Source organism: Typopeltis vanoorti, chromosome 24 (assembly GCF_054136105.1).
Source record: "Typopeltis vanoorti isolate ZY-2024b chromosome 24, IOZ_Tvanoo_1.0, whole genome shotgun sequence".
NCBI lineage: Eukaryota > Metazoa > Arthropoda > Arachnida > Uropygi > Thelyphonidae > Typopeltis > Typopeltis vanoorti.
The window spans coordinates 23,462,068-23,483,314 of record NC_143572.1 but is presented as its reverse complement, the minus strand read 5'-3'; the positions used below and the strand labels follow the sequence as shown (position 1 = coordinate 23,483,314).

Below are 21,247 nucleotides of genomic sequence, written 5' to 3'. Positions count from 1 at the left end.
TGTTGGAACATGGTGTTAGTAATAACCAGTCCATGTCCTGAGCAGAAATCCAACAGATATTTGCCATTATTATTAGCTTTGCTCTTTTCTCCAAATTTTCCCAAAATATTTTTGTATGTCTCACAATCATTTCCTACTCGACTATTTAGATCCCCAACAAGGACCAACTTTTCCTTTTTCATTGTGTCAGTTGCTTTTTCTAAAGCCTCAAAAAATTCCTCCACTTCTACCTTAGTAGAACCTTCTGTGGGACCATAGGCACAAATAAGTCTCATTGTCCAGTTCCCCATTCTCATATTTGCCCACATTACTCTACTTGAGACTGACTGCCATTCAAGAAGATTAGCCTCGTATTTTGTGTTGAATACTATGGCTACTCCTTCTTTTCCTTGATTGTCATTGCCTGAATATAACATTTTGTATTTATTGCTCAGAAAGATCTCACCAGTTTTGGTCTTTTTTGTTTCAGTCACCCCTATTATGTCGATCTGGTACTTATCTAATTCCTCAGCTAGCTCCATTTCTTTGCCATTCAGGCTTCTTACGTTGATAGTACCGATCTTTAACTCTGGTGATGTTGAGTTGGGGTTTGTTTTCAGATTTGTTCCAGTAGCTGACTTTTCGCTGTTCGCCCTGGTTCCCTGGCGAAAACAATGGGGGCCTTGTTTAACCAGGCGACGCCCCAGCCGGCATGAAATTTTGTCATGTTGTACCATCATTTTTTATTTTGGTTTAACCAATAAGAATACAATTTGGTCGGCTAAATCCCAAATTGCCAGCCCATCCTCATTCGTTCAGTATCCAAGTAGATACCCAACATGGTGTACCACGAGAAGGTGAGGATTGGACATTAGGTCAGAAGCCCTGGTCGGTTCTCCGCATTCCTTTAAAGACTATGTGGAGGTCTCCTCTCAGTTATACAGCTTTGACCCTTAAGCACCCCTTCTGTTATTTATCCCTAAATAATATAATGCATTTTGTTGTAATTAAGTCCACTGCCTAAGCTTTGCTAAAAATAACATGAGTGTTTGTGCACTTGAGTGAGGGTCTAACAGGTCAAAGATCGATTGCCAGAGGCAATGTACGTGCACCAGAGTATGCGTTGACCACAAAGGGAAGGCACGCGACTAAACCCACCACCAAAGTGATTACTAGGGGAGAATGTGGCACTCGTGAAAGGAGTTGTGCTCTGAAGTGAGCAAGGAAGGAAAAGGATACGACGTAGTATGGAAGTGTAGGGGCACGTAATTTAAAAAGGCAATGCAGTGCTGGACCGGGGCTTTTTCTCTCGTTTCGTCGGATCTCCAGCCAGAGTCCCTTGCCGGTCAGTTGTCTGCTCTTGTGGGAGCCATTCTCTCCGTGCCCCGATGTTCGTCCTGGTTTCTTGGGTGAAGCGTTGAGTCACAAGCAAGGAAAGAATGCCGAGCAGTCCTTGAGAATCTGCCGATAGAAAATTTGTTCAGTGGAGCTGAGGTCCAGTATACAGCACAGACAGTCGAGCTTTGCTTAAACCTGATAACCAGTAAAAGGCAAGCACGCTTCTTCAGTGTCCGAGATTCATCTAGCCAGAGTCTGATGAGAAGGAAACTACAGGTCGAACGAAACCAGAAATAAATCTGAAAGTGAAGCTGAATCAAGATGTGTACGATTTACCAGCAGATCCCAATTGGGTGGTAATGTGGAAACCTTTTCTTTGTTCAATGAAAGTGTGCAGAAAGAGTAATTGTAACCTTAATAGAAGGTTTAAGACTAGAATGTTGTGAATTCGTGTAAGGACTCTAGAAACTTACTTTATAGAGACAGACAAAATTCCAAGACATGAATGCAGAAATTAGAGCATAACCTGTACATCTGTGAAGTGCATATCCTTAGTAGAATTGTATCATATATCTTAGCATTACCTTTGTTTGAGAATTATGTGGATTTAACACCTATGCTTGTTTGAAATAGAAGTTAGAGAAATAGAGTGTATATATTTTAACTGATATTGGCATTGAAATTAATGCATGATAGAATTAAACTTAATAGTGTTGAGACATTAGCCTTTGTTTCGCCTTTGTTCGAGTGCCATGTGGAACTATTACCTAAGCTTTTTAAGAAAGGATTAGAGAGATTGAATGATTATGATTTAACTGAAATTGATTTAGTGTAAATTGTTTAGTGCATAATTAAATGTTTTCTTTTGATTTAACAATTGCCTTGCCTGAAATCATTTTCTACTGCACCCCCCATTAAAATCGAATCACAGTGGGAGGTATTTTGGAAGGGAGGTCACGACTGTAGACTAAGATAGTGATAAATTTGAGATTTTAGTTAATTTTTATAAGATTCAGGAATAAGGATACAGTTCAGAGCTCAGTACTGGTTCTTTGGTTCTTCACCGGTTGAAAATCTAGAACTTAGGGTGGCGCTGCTAAATAGAAATTTTCACTGAGTTCGAAGTAAGAACCAGCATTAGCTCAGAAACAAAGGAATTGCCATTGTCTGGTAGGAATCTCTTTGCTTTCAACCCACAAACCATATCCTTATAATAAAATACAGCCCCAAGTTAAGAGAAAAAGGCAGAATATAATAGAAGTGAGATAAGGGAAGAAAGAGACATAATTTAACCATAAAAAGGACAATAACAAGATAGAAGGGGGGGGACATAACACAAGGAAGGAACTAGTTTTATTTTCGAAAAACTGCAGTTATAGTATTAGGAGAAACTGGTCCATAATACAGAAGTAGAATGTATGAAAGAGGAGGATGAGAAGCTAGTTTGGAGCTGAACAGTCAATGTTGACAAGCAGCTGATGTTAATGGTTTGAAGGAAAGTGGAAGAATAGTGACAGCCTATCTGGTAGAACAGTATCTGTAGAACAACATAAAGCAGAAACTTCATTATAGTGATCAAGTGAATCAGTGAGAGAAGAGAGAAGAATTAACTGAATCACTCTTTCTTTCTTTTTTTTTTTTTTGTACAACATTAAGCACTTTTAGAAAATTTTTGGGCATCATCCCATGTTAGAACAATTCTAATGTTGATCAGATTTGGGATGTATACAGGGTTAGGAATTGTACAAGTGAGAAATAATGCTTTGAGCAGAAAAACACACCTAGTTGTTTGGATGCAGAGGAGACTATGGATGTAACGTGCTTATTGCAGGAGAGGCTACAGATGTAAATCAGTCCAAGAAAAGATATCTAATCTTGCATGGAAATCTGACTATTATCAAAAGTGACAGAGTAAATGAAGTTCAGTCTTTCTTGATGATATGAATATCATTAACTTTGCATGTACGATGTACTGAAATATTTGAAGAAGGCTGTTTTGAATTAAACCTGAATGAACTAAAACTAAGGCTATGATGCATATTCATTTCTGTTAACTGCATGTGTTGTTCTGGACAGCTTGCCTGTTTTGCAAAATAAAAAAAAAAAATTAAAAAGTTTCACAATGAAAATACTGCAAAAGATCATGGAGAACTTGAATCTATAATATATATTGCTATAAACTGGCTATCAGAATACCATTAACTCCTGCTTGACACAGGATTACTCATTGGAATATTTATTCTCTTGTCAGTAGACCCAGTTGTGTCTATCAAAACAGGATATTCTAGAGTTGTCCGAACAACTTTAGAATGGGACTTGATACTTGCCAAAATGAAACACGACTACCCAGCTTAGACAAACATTAGCTACTTATAACAATAAGCAGCTAATATTATTAACTAAGCTCCTCTAGTATGCTTTTACCACTCTGTAAGCTATATAATTTTCTAATACACCGACACTTCCCACATTCAGACATAACACTTCAATTTTCATTTTCACCTTCAATGTAGCTGGTGACATGCACAAAGGAAAAGTGATCAAGTTAATTTAAATTACAATAATAAGGCACAGTTAAAAGTATACTAGAAATAAAATAATATAAAAGCAATGTAACAGAACATTAGATGATTCCAAGACAGAAATATATAAAAAGGAATAAAACAAGCATAAAAAAAAATAAAAAAAAAAGATATATATAACAATATACAGATACATTATAAGACAACATGTAATACTTACAAAGTTTAGAACTTTCATAGCTCTATATACTTCATTCATTATATCAAATGGTTTGCTTTGGGACCTGATACCTACAAAAAATAAAGCACATTACTACTCAAGCTTAGACTAAAATACCAATTTTACTGATAAAATAAGTTATAGTTTTGTTTACACATACAAAAAGCCTAGATTCAACATCATTAGTAAACAAATACAGGCACACCCCAGTCATATGACACATTAGGTTCCAAGACCATTGTAGATGTATGTAATGATTTAGTAACTTTTTTAAGTAGTCATATATGTATATAAGTGACAAATCAAGCATTTATTTACATCATTTATTTACAAACAAACAATTTAAAATAATTTTTGCAAATGAAAGAGTTATTCTGAATAGCTTGGCTTAAGGGAACCCACCAATCAGTTTGATCATCAATCTGCACCATTAAAAGTTTTTCCATTTTAGCAATAAGACTCATTTTTACAGATAACTGTAGTATTAACTAGTAGCACTTTACATTCACTCAAATTTTATCTTTGTTTATAATTGTAACAACAGTACAAGATCAATTTAGCCTGTAGCCTATCTCAGTGTTAAAAAGACCACCACCATCATCATCACTATATTTAAATCTTTTAACTTAGTATCTAATGTAATAATTCATGCATCTTCTTCTGGAAGCAAAAGAACCCTTACTTTGAATTTTATCTGCCATTATGAAAAATAATAAAATAAAATAAAATAAAAGGTTATACGTAGTTCATAATTTAAAGTTGAAACACCAAAACACAGCGAAAAAAGCAGGAAATAAACAGTTCGTGAAAACTGTGCACTGGTTAATTCGGAAGCATCATGTTACTAAGACCATCGTATGATATCATCCTAAAGTCAAGTATCACAAGGCAAGGTATAACTGTATATACGAGAGTTGTCTGAAAAGTTCTCAGCCTAACAATGAAAAAACAAATTTATAATTTCAAAATTATTTCTATTTTTTCAACAGAATCTCCCTTAAGACTAATACATTTATTCTAGCAATGCTCCAGTGTCATTATCCCGTTCCTGTAGTGGTTCTCAGTAAGGTCTGCAAAATACCCCGGTACAGCTGCAATCACCTCTTGATTCGAAGAAAAACGCTGACCAGTGAGGAAGAGTTTTAGTTTTGGGAAGAGATAGAAGTCAGAGAGAGAGCCAAATCTGAGGAATAGGGTGGATATTCTAACAATTCAGAGTACAAGATCCCTTAATTTTCTCATTGCCAAAACACATTTGTGGGCAGGTGCATTGTCCTGATGAGAGACGATTTTTTTCTGCAAACCGTGTCTTTTCTAACGAATTTTTTCATCTAGCTTGGTTAAAAGATTGGAATTATATTCCCCAGTTATTGTTTTATCCTTTTCAAGATAATTAATAAACAAAATGCCTTTAGCATCCCAAAACACTGATGCCATGACCTTTCCTGCTGATGAAACCGACTTTGTCTTTGGCACTGAACAACTAGCTTCTGTCCACTTTTTTGACTGCTGTTTGGATTCTGTTGTGTAATGGTGGATCCAAGTCTCATCCACAGTAATAAATCGACACACAAAATCAGTTTCATTCTTGTTAAAATGCTCCAAGCACTGTTCAGAGATTTTCATGCGATTGCATTTTTGATCTGCTGTGAGCAAGCACTGTACCCATCATTTGCAATTTTTTCATTTGCAAATTCTTCGTGCAAAATATATCCTACACGTTCTTTTGAAATGACTATAGTCTCAGCAATTAAACGCACTTTGACTCGCCTGTTATCCAATACCATATCGTGCACTTGATCAATGATTTCTGGTGTTGTTACACTTTTTTTGGACGTCCTTCACGTGGATCATCTTCAAGGCTGGTATGGCCAAGTTTAAACTCAGCTGCCAATTTCTTAATTGTTGAAAACGAAGGAGAAGAGTGCATAAACTTTTATGAACTTCAAAAGAATTTCTTTTGGCATTAAACCTTCTTTTATAAAGAATTTTATAACTGTACAATACTCAATTTTATCCATTTCAATCCCTTGAAATGGATAGAATTGAGTATTGTGCAGTTATAAATATGAGTACACCTAAACCTCTTTTTATGCGAATTTTTTTTACTCGAATTCAGAGTTACGCAAATTGGGATATCAAAAATAATTTTTTTTACGTGATTTTTATTCACTTTTACGCAACCAACCTAAAGCCTAAGTTAGGAAAAAATCCGTAATTCAAGAAAATTCTGAGAATTTTGTAGAATTGCATTCTCGTTTCAATTAAAAAATTCTAAATTCTAGAAAATTCTGAGAATTTTGTAGAATTGCATTCTCGTTTCAATTAAGAAAATTCTAAATTCTTACGAATTTCATTTATTGGGAATTCCCCGAATTACATAACTGACTGTGCATAAAAAAGCAGTTCTTAGCAGTTTGAATTTGATGTTTGAGTAGACAACACAGTTACCACATTTTTTAAGTGAAATCAAAATAAAAATTGCATTATAAAATTAATAATTTTGCCAAGAAATAATAAATGATAAGCTATATGTAATTTTCAAACTTTCATTTCATTAACTGAAGAATTTAATCCAGTCCTCACACGATGTTGCCGATAACCAAAAAAAAAAAAAAAAAAAAAAGGAAAGCCGTTTCCTTGGATATAAAAATTCAAATTTTAGATTGTTTTCAAACTGGGGAAGGTGTGAATGACGGCTGTGGGTAAGCATTTTGGAGTCCGTGAATCAACTGTCAGATCTATAAAGAAAAATAAGCAGTATGTTCTGGTTCAAAATCAAGTGCGAAATTATCATCATACACAAGAAATGTTGTTCTAGAAAAGGGCTGAAAAAGCTTTAGTGATGTGGATAGAAGATAATGTACAAAAAAGAATGCCAGTTGACGGAAATTCCATCAAGCAATCAGCATTGAGATGTTATGAACAGATTAAAAAACTGCAGCCAGATACTTCATCTCAATCAAGGAAAAAATATGAATTTCATGCAAGCAATGGTTGGTTGGCTAAGTTTATTAAAAGACATGCTCTTCATAATATAAAAATTAAAGGTGAAACGGCTTCTGCTGATGAAACAACTGCTAAAGCATTTCCACAGAAACTTGCTAAAATAATTGAAGATGGAGGTTACACTCGGGAACAAGTTTGGAATATGGATGAAACTGGCCTTTTCTGGAAAAGCATGCCAAACAGAACTTCCGTATCAAAAATGCAAAAAAAACGGTTGGTGGGTTCAAAGCAGCAAAGGATCGCATAACACTCCTATTTTGTTCGAATGCTTTAGGAGATCGGATGTTAAAAACCACTGCTCATAAATCGATCATTAAGACCACAACCAATGAAAGGCGTAGATTTTCAAAAATTGCCAGTTCATTGGATGGCCAACAAAAAAGCTTGGGTGACCATTGATATTTTCACTGAATGGTTCCACAAACATTTTGTGCCAGAAGTTAGACGTTATTTGAATGACAAGGGTCTCGAATTTAAATTGCTTTTGATTTTTGATAATGCACCCCGTCATCCTGCCATAGAACACCCAAATGTGCAATTTTTTTTCTGCCGCCATACCACATCATTACTACAACTTCTAGATCAGGGTATAATTGTGACTTTTAAAACATTATGTCAGACAAACATTTCAGAACGTTTTGAACAAGCTAAATGATGATGAAACACTGTCAGTTATGGATGTGTGGAAAAAAATTTCAATTATGGATTGTATTGATCAGGTTCGATTAGCGTTATCTGAATTGAGACTAGAAACTATGAATGCATGTTGGAAAGCTATTTGGCCCACATGTGTTAAAGAGAATGCTCCTGTTCCCCTCAATCATACTGCAGAATTCTCTAATATAATAAGTTTGGCATGTGAAATTGGCAGAGAAGGATTCGATGATCTTACGTCGGCAGATATCGAGGAATTGTTAATTGATAAACCTCTTAGCGAAGACGAAATAGTGAAGCTTGTTTCTAAGACTCCTGAAAGAGAAGAAGTTAATAATAATGATCAAGATAATCCTACTTTTACTGCTGATATAAAAAAAAAAAAAAAGGTCTTAAACTGGCCAGTAATTTAGGCAATTATTTTGCCCGACATGATCCAAATGAAGAACGTGCTGGGAAGTTTTCACGTGAGCTTAAGTTGTTAATGTCTTCATAGAGAGAATTATATCGCGACTTATATAAAGCATCAACACAGCGATTAATAACTGAGTTCATGCCTAAAACTACTGAAACAACCAGTGGTACTTTTGTTCAAGACATGACAAGAATAATTCCACAAGTTGAGGCAGAAGTCGATGACAATAATACCATTACATTACAGTCTCATGAAAACGAAAGTTTTCGTGTTTATTGTCAGAAACTGATATCGAATAACATAATTTTTTTATAGAATCCTTAGCAAACAACTGAAATGAATATGTTTTTTTTTAAGTTATTAAAATTCATTATATGTATGTGTGTTCTCCATGAAATGTAAATAAAAATCTTATGATTCCTAACGAATTTAATGTTTGGTTTTTTCATTATTTTGCTTATATTTCAGGTTTGGAACCAATCTTCACTTTTTCTATGGAATCAGTAGTTCTTTTTACACGAATTCTATTTATGCGTAATTTTTAGGAACGTATCTCTCGCGTAAAAAGAGGTTTAGGTGTACTATGCACTTTTGCTTCACACAGCTGTATAAAACAAACTACTTCACAGAATGACTTGCAATTTCACATGGATGCTTATGACAGATACCAACTTGGGAAAAAAAATCTTGCCGATAGTGTTGCCATCTATGGTTGAGGCCGAGAACTTTTCAGACCACCCTCGTATGTTAATGTTTATTGAAGAAATAGTAATGTATAGAGTGCACATAGTCTAGGTACAGCTATCACTCAATTAATGTGCCTCCGATTAGTGCATTTTCAATTACCACATCATTTTTTTTCTATACCCAAATTTGATTAGTGCACCTATATACATCTTAAAAATAAATGTTGTAGATTTTAAAAATTTTCTATCTATACATTTTTTATGACTGACTATTTTAAAAAACCACTTACCAGGATGAAATAGTTTAGTTACTGATTTAAAACATTTTACAAAGGTATTTTTTTAATGGCATCCTACACCATTTCCATGTACACCATGTTCCAAATTTATTGCCAAAATGTATATCATCTGCTAATTACATAGCATTTTGATGATCATATCTCGTGTCTCCTTTCCAATTGTTTTCCTTACTTTTTTTTATTTTTAAAGTATTTTCCTAACCTTTTATCACAAATAAAAGAATTAGCAAGCAAAAAAAGTGAGTGATTCAAAAGGTAATCTCATTAGAAGAAAAACTTGAAATAATAAAGAAAAATGAACAAGGTGAGTCCAGAGCAAAGATAGGACAAGAACATAAAATGGGTGAATCAACTATAAGAGCAGTTTTAAGCGAAGCTGCTAAATACAAAGAGAAAGGTAAGGCTGCTTCAAGTTCATCATGCATGTACTCGAAATCAAAGTATTATAATGATTGAATCAGAGAGACTTCTTTCTACATGGATCGAAGATTGTAACCAAAAACAGATCCAGCTAAGCACTGACCTCATTAAATCAAAAGCATCTCTTTGCAACCTTGAAAGAAAGGGCTATTAATGATGGAAAGAAAAAGAATTCCATGCTAGTGCTGGGTGGTTTGAGCTTTTCAAAAAGAGAAATAACTTACATAATGTTCTAATCACAGAAGCTGCAAGTGCAGATAAGGAGGTCACTGCAAATATTCAGAGATTTTGAAGAAAATTGTGGAAGAAGGGTGCTATTGTGACCAACAAATTTTATGCTGGCCTTTTTTTGGAAGCAAATGTCTTCCAAGATTTTTCTGGTCAAATCTGAGAAATCTCAGCCTGATTATAAAGTTCATGAAATTACTGCTAGCAATATGCGAGCCATTTGGAAACACATTCTTCCACATTGTGCAAATGATTTTAGAGGCTTTTCAGAATCTAAGTTAATTAAATCTCATTCTGAGAAATTGAGGGATTCCGACCTGCCAAATTTAGATGCACAGCAGGAAGATTCTGAAGAATATGAAGAAAATTTAATCACTAACAAGCCCAAAGCGATTTCAGAGAAAAAATTGAAAATGTTTTTCATACAATTGAAGTTTTTAAGCAGCAATGCTTAACGGCTGATCCTGATGAAGATAGAAGCACCAAAATTTGCAGAAATAGTAGAAGAGGCAATAGAAACATACATACAATAGACATACAGACATACAATAGAGAAATTTCAGTTGTATGAAAAATTGAAACAGAATGCCTGCCAAACTATGTTAGCTCAATTTTTTGTTAAGTAGAATAATAAATTTATATTCCAAATATGTTTTATTATCTTTCAGTTTCATGCTTTTCCTTTAAATAGGCTCTGAGACATACAGACATACCCTGATTTCTTTATAAAAAAAAAAAAAAATTAAGGGTCAAGAAAGAAATTTGAGGAACGAATTATACTTTTTCGCATAGGTTATTATATTCAATTAGGTGCATTAATTGAGAGATTGCTGTATACAGTCATACCCTGAAGTTACGCAATAGGTGGGGCCAACAAAAAGCATGCAAGTCGAATTCGCGTAACTCGGGTATAATTTTGCATACAAACATACATAATATTAGTTAATTGGGACCAAAGGTTTACAAAAACACCTATATTTTTTAAGAAATATAATCATAATTGTAGTTTTTCGTACATAAAAAAAAGAAAGTTATTTCAATGTCAATGGTTTCATAAAATCTAATAGATTCATCTGACGGCATAATGTCTTTTTCTTGTCACGCAAAATTTCTTCATAGCAAGCTAATGATTTTTTTATTCCTTACCTTGTGGCTACAATTCGTTCCTCATTAGAATCTATGTCCTCCAAAATCTGTAAACCTTTCTTTTATGATTGTTCTTACTGTGGATTCCTGTAGATCAAACTTCTTTGCTAGCTCACAAATTTTCATTCCGCCTTCAAAATTATTACTATTACTATTATTACGGGCAACTCCAGGGAGTCATTAGACTCATCGAGGGAGCCCCCAAATCATATTCATCACAACTATTTGACATTCATACAGTATCTATCATACCTCGCCTTAAACTCATTCACTGTCACAGCATCCACCACAGACTCAGGGAGCGCATTCCACTCATTCACCACTCTAAAAGTAAAGAACCCAGCTCTAACACCTTTACTAACCACACTTTTGCCCAGTTTCCATGGATGTCCCCTAGTCCTCCCACAACCAGCCCTGTTCTCAAAAATATCTTCTGAATTAATTTTATAGAAACCCTTCAGTAATTTGAATGTCTCAATCACATCTCCCCTTCTCCGCCTATCAACCAATTTTTGCAACCCACAAATCCTCAACCTGTTCTCATATGGTTCATTCCACAGACCCGCTATCATCTTGGTCACTCGCCTCTGGATCCTCTCCACCTCCTCCCCATCAAGAAGAAACCTAGGTGACCAAATCTGAGCACAGTAGTCTAGATGGGGTCTTATCAAGGCTCGATACAGAGGAACAATAACCTGCTTGTCTCTGCTTGTCTCTGCGCTTGTCAACGTATTCTTCAGCAACCAAGTGATTTGATGAGCTGTTTTGGTCACTTTTGCAATGTGTCCCCTAAATTTCAATTCCTTATCTACCAACACTCCTAAATCTCGTGCCTCATCAATTTCCTGGAGCACGGTTCCACCAATGCAGTAAACTGCCGCCAATCTTTTCACCCCAAAATGCATAACCTTACATTTTGCCACATTAAACTGACATCCATTCTCCTTAGCCCAGACCTCCAATCTATCCAAATGATCCTGCAAAATTTTGACGTCATCTGCATTCACTATTGCCCTACCCAACTTCGCATCATCCGCAAACAAATGAACTGTTCCTCTCAGATCATTTCCTATATCATTTATGAACAAATTAAACAGCAGTGGTCCAAGAACAGATCCTTGTGGCACACCACTAGTCACAGGCCGTCTTGTGGACTCTACTCCCGAGTAAACTACTCTCTGATATCTCTCCGTCAACCACCCTCCTATCCATCTCACCAACCCTATGTCCATTCCCATATGCTGCAATTTACTGATTAGAATTCCATGTGGAATCCTGTCAAAGGCCTTGGCAAGGTCCAGTAGAATCACCGTAAACCCATTACCCTTATCCAGTTCAGCCGTCACTGTGTTATAATACGTGAGCAAGTTACTGAGGCATGACCTACCCTTCACAAAACCATGCTGTCCCCGATACAGTATCCCATTTTCTTCTATCCAATCTTGTATTTTCCTCTTGACTATTTTCTCTAAGACCTTGACAATGATTCCTGATATGCTAATCGGTCGGTAATTTACAACAGCAGTCTTGGAACCACCTTTATGCAGTGGAACTATTTTCCCCTCTTTCCACCCGCTCGGGACTAACCCAGACCCGAGACTCAAATTAAACAAAATGGTCAAGGGTACTGACAATTCTTTAGCTGCTTCTCGTACAACACGAGCTGGTATACCATCCAATCCCACAGATGTATTGACATTGAGGTTATGCAATAGACTACTCACCTCCACTTCATTAACCACAATACCTGTATAATCTACTGGTTTATTCGTTTCTGCAATGTCACCACCTGGATGATATACTTTTGCAAAGTGCTCACTCAGTAACTCAACTATCTCAACTGATTCAGTTACCTCCCTACCATCGGCATTCTTTAAAATCAATCTGCCATGTACATTTTTCCTTTTACTTGCTACATATCTAAAAAACTGTTTAGGATTCTCTTTAGCCTGCATGGCCAATGTTCTTTCGTAATCCTTTTTTGCTTTTCTTACCACACTCGTCACCCTTCTGGCCTGCGCTTTATACCGTTCATGTGCCTGCCAGTCACCCTTCTCCTTAAATTCCCTCCATAGTTGTTTCTTTTTTTTGCAACTCAAGCTTAATGGTGTTATTCATCCATTTAACCCCTACTTGATTTATTATTCGGACTCTAGGTATACAGTCAGCCATTGCTTCATGCAAGCACTTCTTAACTACCTCCCATGCACTATCGACTTCTAGTCCTTGCAGTTGTACATGCCATGGCACTGAACCAATCAAACTCCTAATAACGTTTAAAAGTAACTCCTAAAAATAAAAATCCTTAATAACGTTGAGTTTTGTTTCCAAAGTCAATGTTTTTCTTTTCTTGCTAGCTGTAGAAAAATCGGACTTGCTTCCTTTGGACAACATTATTATTTTTTATGTGATAAAATTTTTATCAAGAACATAACATTAAACAATCGCCAGGTTTGTAGATATAAAAATCTTGTATGAATGAGACCATACGAAACACGTCAGTGCTTGTTCACAGCATGTGCGACACTGGCAAATGCGACCGGCGCCGGAAAGATATGGCTAGTGGTGAGGTGTGAAGCGGAATGGGAATACATACACATATGAAACCGCATAACTCCGGATTCGTGCAAGTCGGGGTAATATGTGCCTTTAATGGACATATAGGGAACTATGGTAGTACTGCACAATTCACAACATACAAATGTTGCTGTAATTTTTCTCAACAGTATGCACTGTTTGTCCAAAAAAGAGATGGCAATCGGAGAGACCTGGGAAATATAGGAAAAAAAATGGACATATAGGGAACTATGGTAGTACTGCACAATTCACAACATACAAATGTTGCTGTAATTTTTCTCAACAGTATGCACTGTTTGTCCAAAAAAGAGATGGCAATCGGAGAGACCTGGGAAAGACTAGAGATCATTTACCCTTGGTAACCAAGACAAGTTTGTTAACAAGGAAAAATGGAAGTACAAGAGATAATCTGTTGAGAAAAGACATCAGGAACACCAATTGTATATTATCCAATATCGAGACATTCAGCAGATCATCAACATTGTTTTCCACTGTAAATATGGGCAAAAAAAAGTTATAAATTATTTACAGACAATTATATGTTAGCACAACATGGAACTGACTACAGAATCTTCTGGTCTAAGACTTGTCTGCTTCACTAGTACAGCTTCAAATTTAAGCATATGTTCAGTGAGAGCTGTAGAATTGAATAATAAGTGAATTGAATTATTTTCTGCCAGTTCATTTGTAACAACTGTAACAGATGTTACAGTTGTTACAAATGAACTGTAACAACTAACATCTGTCTGTCTTTATCCAAAATTTGGGAGTTTTATTCTTATTAACTATAAGCAGTTTTTTTTTTTGAATCATACACTGCTATCTACTGTACTACTGTATTACACTGGCACACAGCTTGTATCATTTAAAAATCCATCATTGTTGTTCTATCTTCTGAACTGTCAATTCACTGAAGATATCCCGTATTTCAGTATTTGCATAGCTCACATATGTTGCAAGACAAAGAAGTTTATTTCACATTACTAGTGAACAAATATATGTTAAACTAACCTTTTAATAATCTTTATTCAAGAAATAGCAATATATGGATTGCATATTGCCAAGTATATATATATATGTGTGTGTGTGTGTTAGTGCTCTCTTACAATGAGTGCTGAAGTGCTAATCTGTTAGAGGTGTGACATGATAATAAGAATAATAATAATCAATTTCCCTCAAAGGGTGTACAGTATATGACTGAGTTTCCATTATTATTAATGTCCTGTCAGCAATTTACTACAAATTACTCCATCACTTGTCAGCATTCCAATATAATTAGATCTTATATTTCTGTTCTGTGTTCTAGGGTTAGTGATGGTGAACCTGTGACATGCCAATGCTCGACAACAACTATTCTCCCTATTTGAGTTCATTTCAGCTTTTGCATTCATGTGAACAAGAAGTGAATTGAATTATTTTCTGCCAGTTCAACAATTTCTTATTTCTTGTGCAATTCGTAATTTGTAATACAAAGTTTTTATTTCTTTAATATTCTAGCCCTGTTATGGAGGAACCTCAAATTAAAAAATCCCAATTGAGAAAGTAGTCAAAGCTTTTAAGATGCATGGACTAAGAAGTATGGTGTTATTGACAGAAATGGCAAATCATTGTGCCATGAACTAGTAGTAAGCAGAATATGGAATGTAAAAAGACATTTCAAAACAAATCATCAGTGGCTTTTGGAGAAAAGTGAGGAGGAAAGGAAGGAATATGTTTCTCAGCAGCTACACTGCAAAGAGTGTCAATCAAATAACCTCTTAAATTCTTAAGAAGCCCTACAAATTTAACATCAGCAAGTTCCAGCATTGCTCACTCCTTAGCTCAACATGGAAAGACCCTCAGTGAAGAAGAATTTATTAGAGAAACTCTTCTGAAATGTGCACCTTTTTGTTTCAAGACATGCAAAATAAAAATGCTATTATTAAGCATATTTCTGATTTACCAGTCAGCAGTAATACCATTAAAGACAGAGTTATGACAATGATCTCTGACGCACAACATCAATTAAAAGAAGACTTAAATAATTGTAAATATTTTTCGATCTGTCTTGACGAAACTACTTATGTCAACTCATCGGCTTGGTCTGCCATCATTGCTATATGGACAATGGTCAGACAATGAGAGAAGAGCTAGTAAAGCTAGAAACAGTGCCAATAAGTATATCAGAGAATGAAATATGCAACATTGCTCTAAAAATGCTCTGTGACTAAGCAACGTTATGTCTAAAGTTGTGTCTGTGATGACAAATGGAGAGTCCAATATGGTGGGGAAAAAGGTCAGATTTGTGAAACTGTTTATGGAAGCTATTGGACATCCAGTTTTGCTGTTTCATTGTATTATCCATTAGGAGATGTACCAGGATTCACATTACACAACATGATGTAATGGCAGTTGTAAGCAAAATAGTGAATTTAATAGCTGCTCAACTCCTACACAAGCAAGAATTTTCAGCACTATTGCAAGAAGCTGAATCAACTTACAGCAGACTGCTGATGCACAACAATGTGAGGTGGTTCAGCCGAGGAAAAGTCTTCGAAAGATTTGTGGAGTGCTATAAAGAAATTATGTTATGTGATGAGAATAAAAATTTGGAACAGTTTCCTCAGCTCAGTTGATTGTACTTAGTGCACTGATGTTTTTATACACCTCTCGGTTCATATATGAATGAACTGAATTACAAGGTTTTGGCAAAAGTATTGATGTTATGTTTGGATACATAAAAGTCTTTGAAACTAAACTTCAAATTTTGAAACAAGATGTGGGGACTAAAACTTATAAGTATTTTTCTCAACTAAAAAAAAAAAAAAAAACATTTCAAGGAGGTCAGCTCAGATGTGCAAAATGAAATGGAGCCCTTGCATATAAAGTACCAGAATGTTTTAAACTTAATAAATGCTCAGTTTGGTAGAAGATTTAATCAATTTAGAAGTTTAAAACAGACAATTAAAATAATTAAGTATCCAGATGGAGCAGCATCTAGACTCAAGTGTTTGTTGATCTGAGGTCTCAACTTGAGGATCTGGAAAGAAATCGCCTCCAGAATGTGGTGTACCACTATGAACAAGAAATTTTGAATACATGAAACCGAATACCAGAAACTTTTAGCCCTTAAAAATCTAGCAATGGTTTACTCACAATTTTCCCCTCTACATATTCTTGCATTTATTCTTGATTTGCCTTTATTCTTGGCATTAAAAAACAGTAAAACAGGCAAAATAACCGACTGACAGATTAAGTTAGTGCTGCTTGCTTGGGCTTGAAGTGCACAAAGTAAACATTGTCTCACATAAAACAACCAAAAAGTCATTAATTGATTTAACCAAATCAAATGCAATGTGTTCCATTTTTTTTTTCCTCAGTTCAATTCAAAATTGTTATTAAAAGTAGGGTAATTTTTGGTGCACTATTTTAAGCCCAATTATCAGTGTACATATAGTTGTTTTCTATTGTAAATCACTGATTTTTCTTTTGTATGAAATTGTTTTTTTTTCATTATTATTTTAAACATGTCTGAGTTAGTTATACTGTTATTTCTCTGGATTTAGAGAAAGATGTTGAAAGTTTATTTTTCACTTGGTTAGAGTATAATAAATTTAGTTTAATCCTTTATCCAAGTGTGAGCAAACAAAGTTTGCGCCTGAAAGTATCTTCAGGACTGGGTTAAGGTGGTACAACACCAGGGCAACTCGTTGCAAAGGTGGAGCAAGCTACCAACACTCCTATCTCAGTATCTCCTATAATGCAAAACACATCTCCTTGTGGATATGTCTAATGTTATGCATTAAGGGAAGGGCCACTAACCCGACCACTAAGTAGTCTGGGTAGTGGCCCTTCTCTTAATGCATAACATTAGACATATCCGCAAGGAGATGTGTTTTGCATTATTTGCATTATAGGAGATACTGAGATAGGAGTGTTGGTAGCTTGCTCCACCTTTGCAACGAGTTGCCCTGGTGTTGTACCACCTTAACCTAGTCCTGAAGATACTTTCAGGTGCAAACTTTGTTTGCTCACACTTGGATAAAGGATTTACATTTTGTGCAAAGTGTTTTGCATTATAGGAGATACTGAGATAGATAGTGCTTCTGCCTGATATCTCCACTTGGGCTTGGCTCCCACTGAAGAGACCTCGATAAAGGTCGAAACTAGTCTGGGTAGTGGCCCTTCCCTTAATGCATAACATTAGACATATCCGCAAGGAGATGTGTTTTGCATTATAGGAGATACTGAGATAGGAGTGTTGGTATCTTGCTCCACCTTTGCAATGAGTTGCCCTGGTGTTGTACCACCTTAACCCAGTCCTGAAGATACTTTCAGGTGCAAACTTTGTTTGCTCACACTTGGATAAAGGATTAAACTAAATTTATTATACTGTTATTTCACTTTTGTAATTATTTGACATTTCAATATACACTCTCTGTCCAAAAAGAAACTGAACTTTTGATAGAAAATAAAACACAGGCCAATTATAATTATTCAAATCATTTATTTCAATCAATATACTCTCCCTCAGCTTCGATACAGCGTTTGGCATGGTCAGTTAATTCGTTAAATGAGTTTTTATATCGGTTTTTGGGATACTGTTGAGGGTTGTGGTTACTGCTGCTTGAATGTTTTCAATGGTGTCGTATTGCTTTCCTTTCATCGCAAATGAAGTCAGGGGAAGAGAAAGAAGTCACAGGGTGCTAAATCAGGTAAATACTGTGAGTGATCCAACACACAAACTTGATTTTTGCTCAAAAACTGTCTCACAATGTTCGAACGATGAGATGGTGCATTATCGCGCAAAAGTGGCCCAATCCTGATTCATGATATTCATGCCATACACAACGAATTCTCGCTATCAATCGCTTCAAAGAGGGTGTATAATTGACCGTTTGGCAAGGTGGAACGAATTCTTTGTGGATAATGCCCTTGGAATTGTAGAAACAATCCTCTTCTGGTGGTCTCCACTCAGCATCTGGCCTTTGTTTCAGGCTCATACTCAAAACACCATGTTTTATCACCGGTAACGATTGTTTCGAGGAAGTTTGAGTTCTTAAGAGCAGTTTTAATGAGGTCCTTGCAGTGTCCAATTCAATATATTTTTTGGTTGTCAGTCAACTTGTGGGGAACTGCAACTTCAATTTACGAAGGCTCAAACTCTCGGTTAAAATGTTGTGCACAGTTGATTTTGGAATCCTCAATTCATCTTCAATCAATCTCACGGATGATTTCTGGTTTTCTTTGATGAAAGCATGCAACTTTTTGGATGTTAACTCCGCTCAGTCCAGTTTTTGGATGGCCCGGCTTTTCTTCGACCACTTTGAAATCACTTAAACCACTCGTAAACTTGAGTATGGGATAAGCATTCATCACCGTATGCTTTTTGAAGAATTTGATGTGTTCGGTAAAACTTTTACCAAGTTTAACACAAAAGTCAATTGCAGCTCTCTGTTTGAAACTCATTTTCCGACTGTTTGTCAAAACACACTGTCACTCTTGGCACTATAACTCTGCTTCTAATGAAACAAATGTCATAAACAGTTGACACAACACTAATGAAGGTTGCTGCTTTCGACAACAAAAAAAAGATACAACAGGTGGTGCTGCTAGTTTCTTCAATTTTTGAAAAGTTTGGTTTCTTTTTGGACAGAGGGTGTATAATGCATAACACCAAACATGATTAGACTGTATTTTTTTTAAATAAATGAATATGTAAAGAATTGTTTTTCTGTTGTGTTTTTTTTTTTTGGGGGGGGGGGCACAGCAGCAGAGAGTCGAGTCAAGCATTTTCTGAATATTTGACGGGCCTAAAAGGTTTTGCCATCACTATTCTAGGGCACGTCTAACTGCATCAGGTGGAATGATGCAGTTAGAAATGCTCTAGAAGGCAGAAACATAAAATACTGTAAAAATATTTAAATATCTTTAGGATGTTTTTTATAGAAGGTTTTACTGTTAGTTTAGTTAATTAAAATTGCAATAAAAGATTATGTTGATAAAATTATGTTTATTAAAGTGGCATTCTGCTGCAAGAATATAGCAGCAGCAGCACTTGTAGTTTCACTATAATTAGATGACCTAGCAAGGCCATTAATCAGAACACACCTCGTGATTAAAGTTATCAACAGACAAAGCTTTCCATTTTAACAACAACAAGGAGGGTCAGCAACATATACATACCTTACTACATTGGTGGAATTCAAATACCTGTAGATGGTTTTGTACTAAGTACATGAAATAAACATCAAGTGGAAAAGAAACTCCATTATACTGCCAGTAAATGCATGCTGCTACCATTACTAAGCTTTGATGTCTGTGATAACCTGCTGCTATGACATCATTCATGCAGTTGCAAGTCATGGAGAATAGATGGTATATTGTTATTATGTCACACTATAAAGCTTTATACAGTGATCTGTATGTTAAGGCTTAAGTGCTGGCAGAGGTTCATGGACAATTCATCAAGAGGAAAATTCATCGCAGGAACTATTCATCATGGAAAAAATTTGCTGAAAACGCTATTCACTAGAAAATTGAAACAATACTGCATTGATACCAATATAGAAAAAGTAAATGCAGTGCAAGATAAATTTCACAAAATATGTATTCAACTACTAACCAATTAGTATCTCAGGAGCGGAGGTGAAGATTTTGGAAAAACTGGTTAGGGCTTGCATTCAGAAATGGGTTGACAGTGAATCTCTACTTTGCAATGAACAACATGGGTTTACTAAGGGAAGGTCATGTTTTAGCAACTTGCTCACATTCTATAACAATGTTACCACTGAACTAGAGAAGGGGAACAGATACACCAGCGTTTCCCAGATTTTTCCTACGATGGAACACTTCACAAATCCTGAAATTTTCACAGAACACCTTGGTTATTTTGTAATATATTAATAATTATGGCATAATCATAAAGAGTATTAGTACACTTATGTATACGGTGTGACATAAGTGTACTAATACTCTTTATAAGTACTTACGAGTGAATGCAGACTTTTTCTCCTGTGTGCTGGTAGTTTTCCCCTCCTTTTGTATATCCTGGAGATTGCTTTGTAGGCTGGAGTGGATGAATCACTATCTGTTGCATCACAAACACCTTCAATAAGAGATTTCTTAATACCAAAATTAAACGACGTCTCTCGTCTCTTATTCATATTAAAATCTGTAGGCCTATTACTTTTAAAAAATCGAAAAACAGTTTAGAATACGAACTTGCAAAGAAAGTATTCAGTATTACTAGATTTGAGAACTGGATACAAACTACCTTGATCTTCAATTTCAGTGGAAAAATTTTCTTCATACTTCCTTGCTGATTGGTCACTAACATTTGCAACACAGATGTTATTTCATTCAGTTTTGAGAACAGAGGATATGCCGCCCATTGTTGTAATCGGCTTGTAGGCAATTTTTATGACCAGTCATAAACAGCAGTATTCCCTTTCCCAAATTACTTCCATGTTTAAAAATACATGACTTGGTCACTGACATCACGGAACACAATTTGGGAAACCATGGGATACATCATGATACTTTTGGATTTTACTAAGGCTTTTGACAGAATACAGTATGGCAGACTGCTGCATGCTGCATAAATTGGAGAAAATGGGTCTGGGTTATAGAATATTAGCATGGATAAGAGGATGGCTGATTGTCAGATATCAAAAAGTGGCATACGGGGGTTGTGAGTCTGCAAGATTTAAGGTAACTAGTGGTGTACCACAAGGATCAGTGTTTAGTCCACTGTTATTCAATCTGTACATTAA

General features: G+C 35.6%; 1 protein-coding gene across 1 annotated transcript in view; it reads right to left on the bottom strand.

Moving 5' to 3' along the window:
- AMPKalpha (AMP-activated protein kinase alpha subunit) overlaps positions 1-21,247 on the bottom strand; it is a 265,316-nt gene that overhangs the window by 70,286 nt on the left and 173,783 nt on the right. The window contains exon 13 of the mRNA XM_090414193.1: positions 4,060-4,130. Coding sequence (XP_090270319.1) covers positions 4,060-4,130 — 71 coding nt within the window. The remainder of the gene's footprint in view (positions 1-4,059; positions 4,131-21,247) is intronic.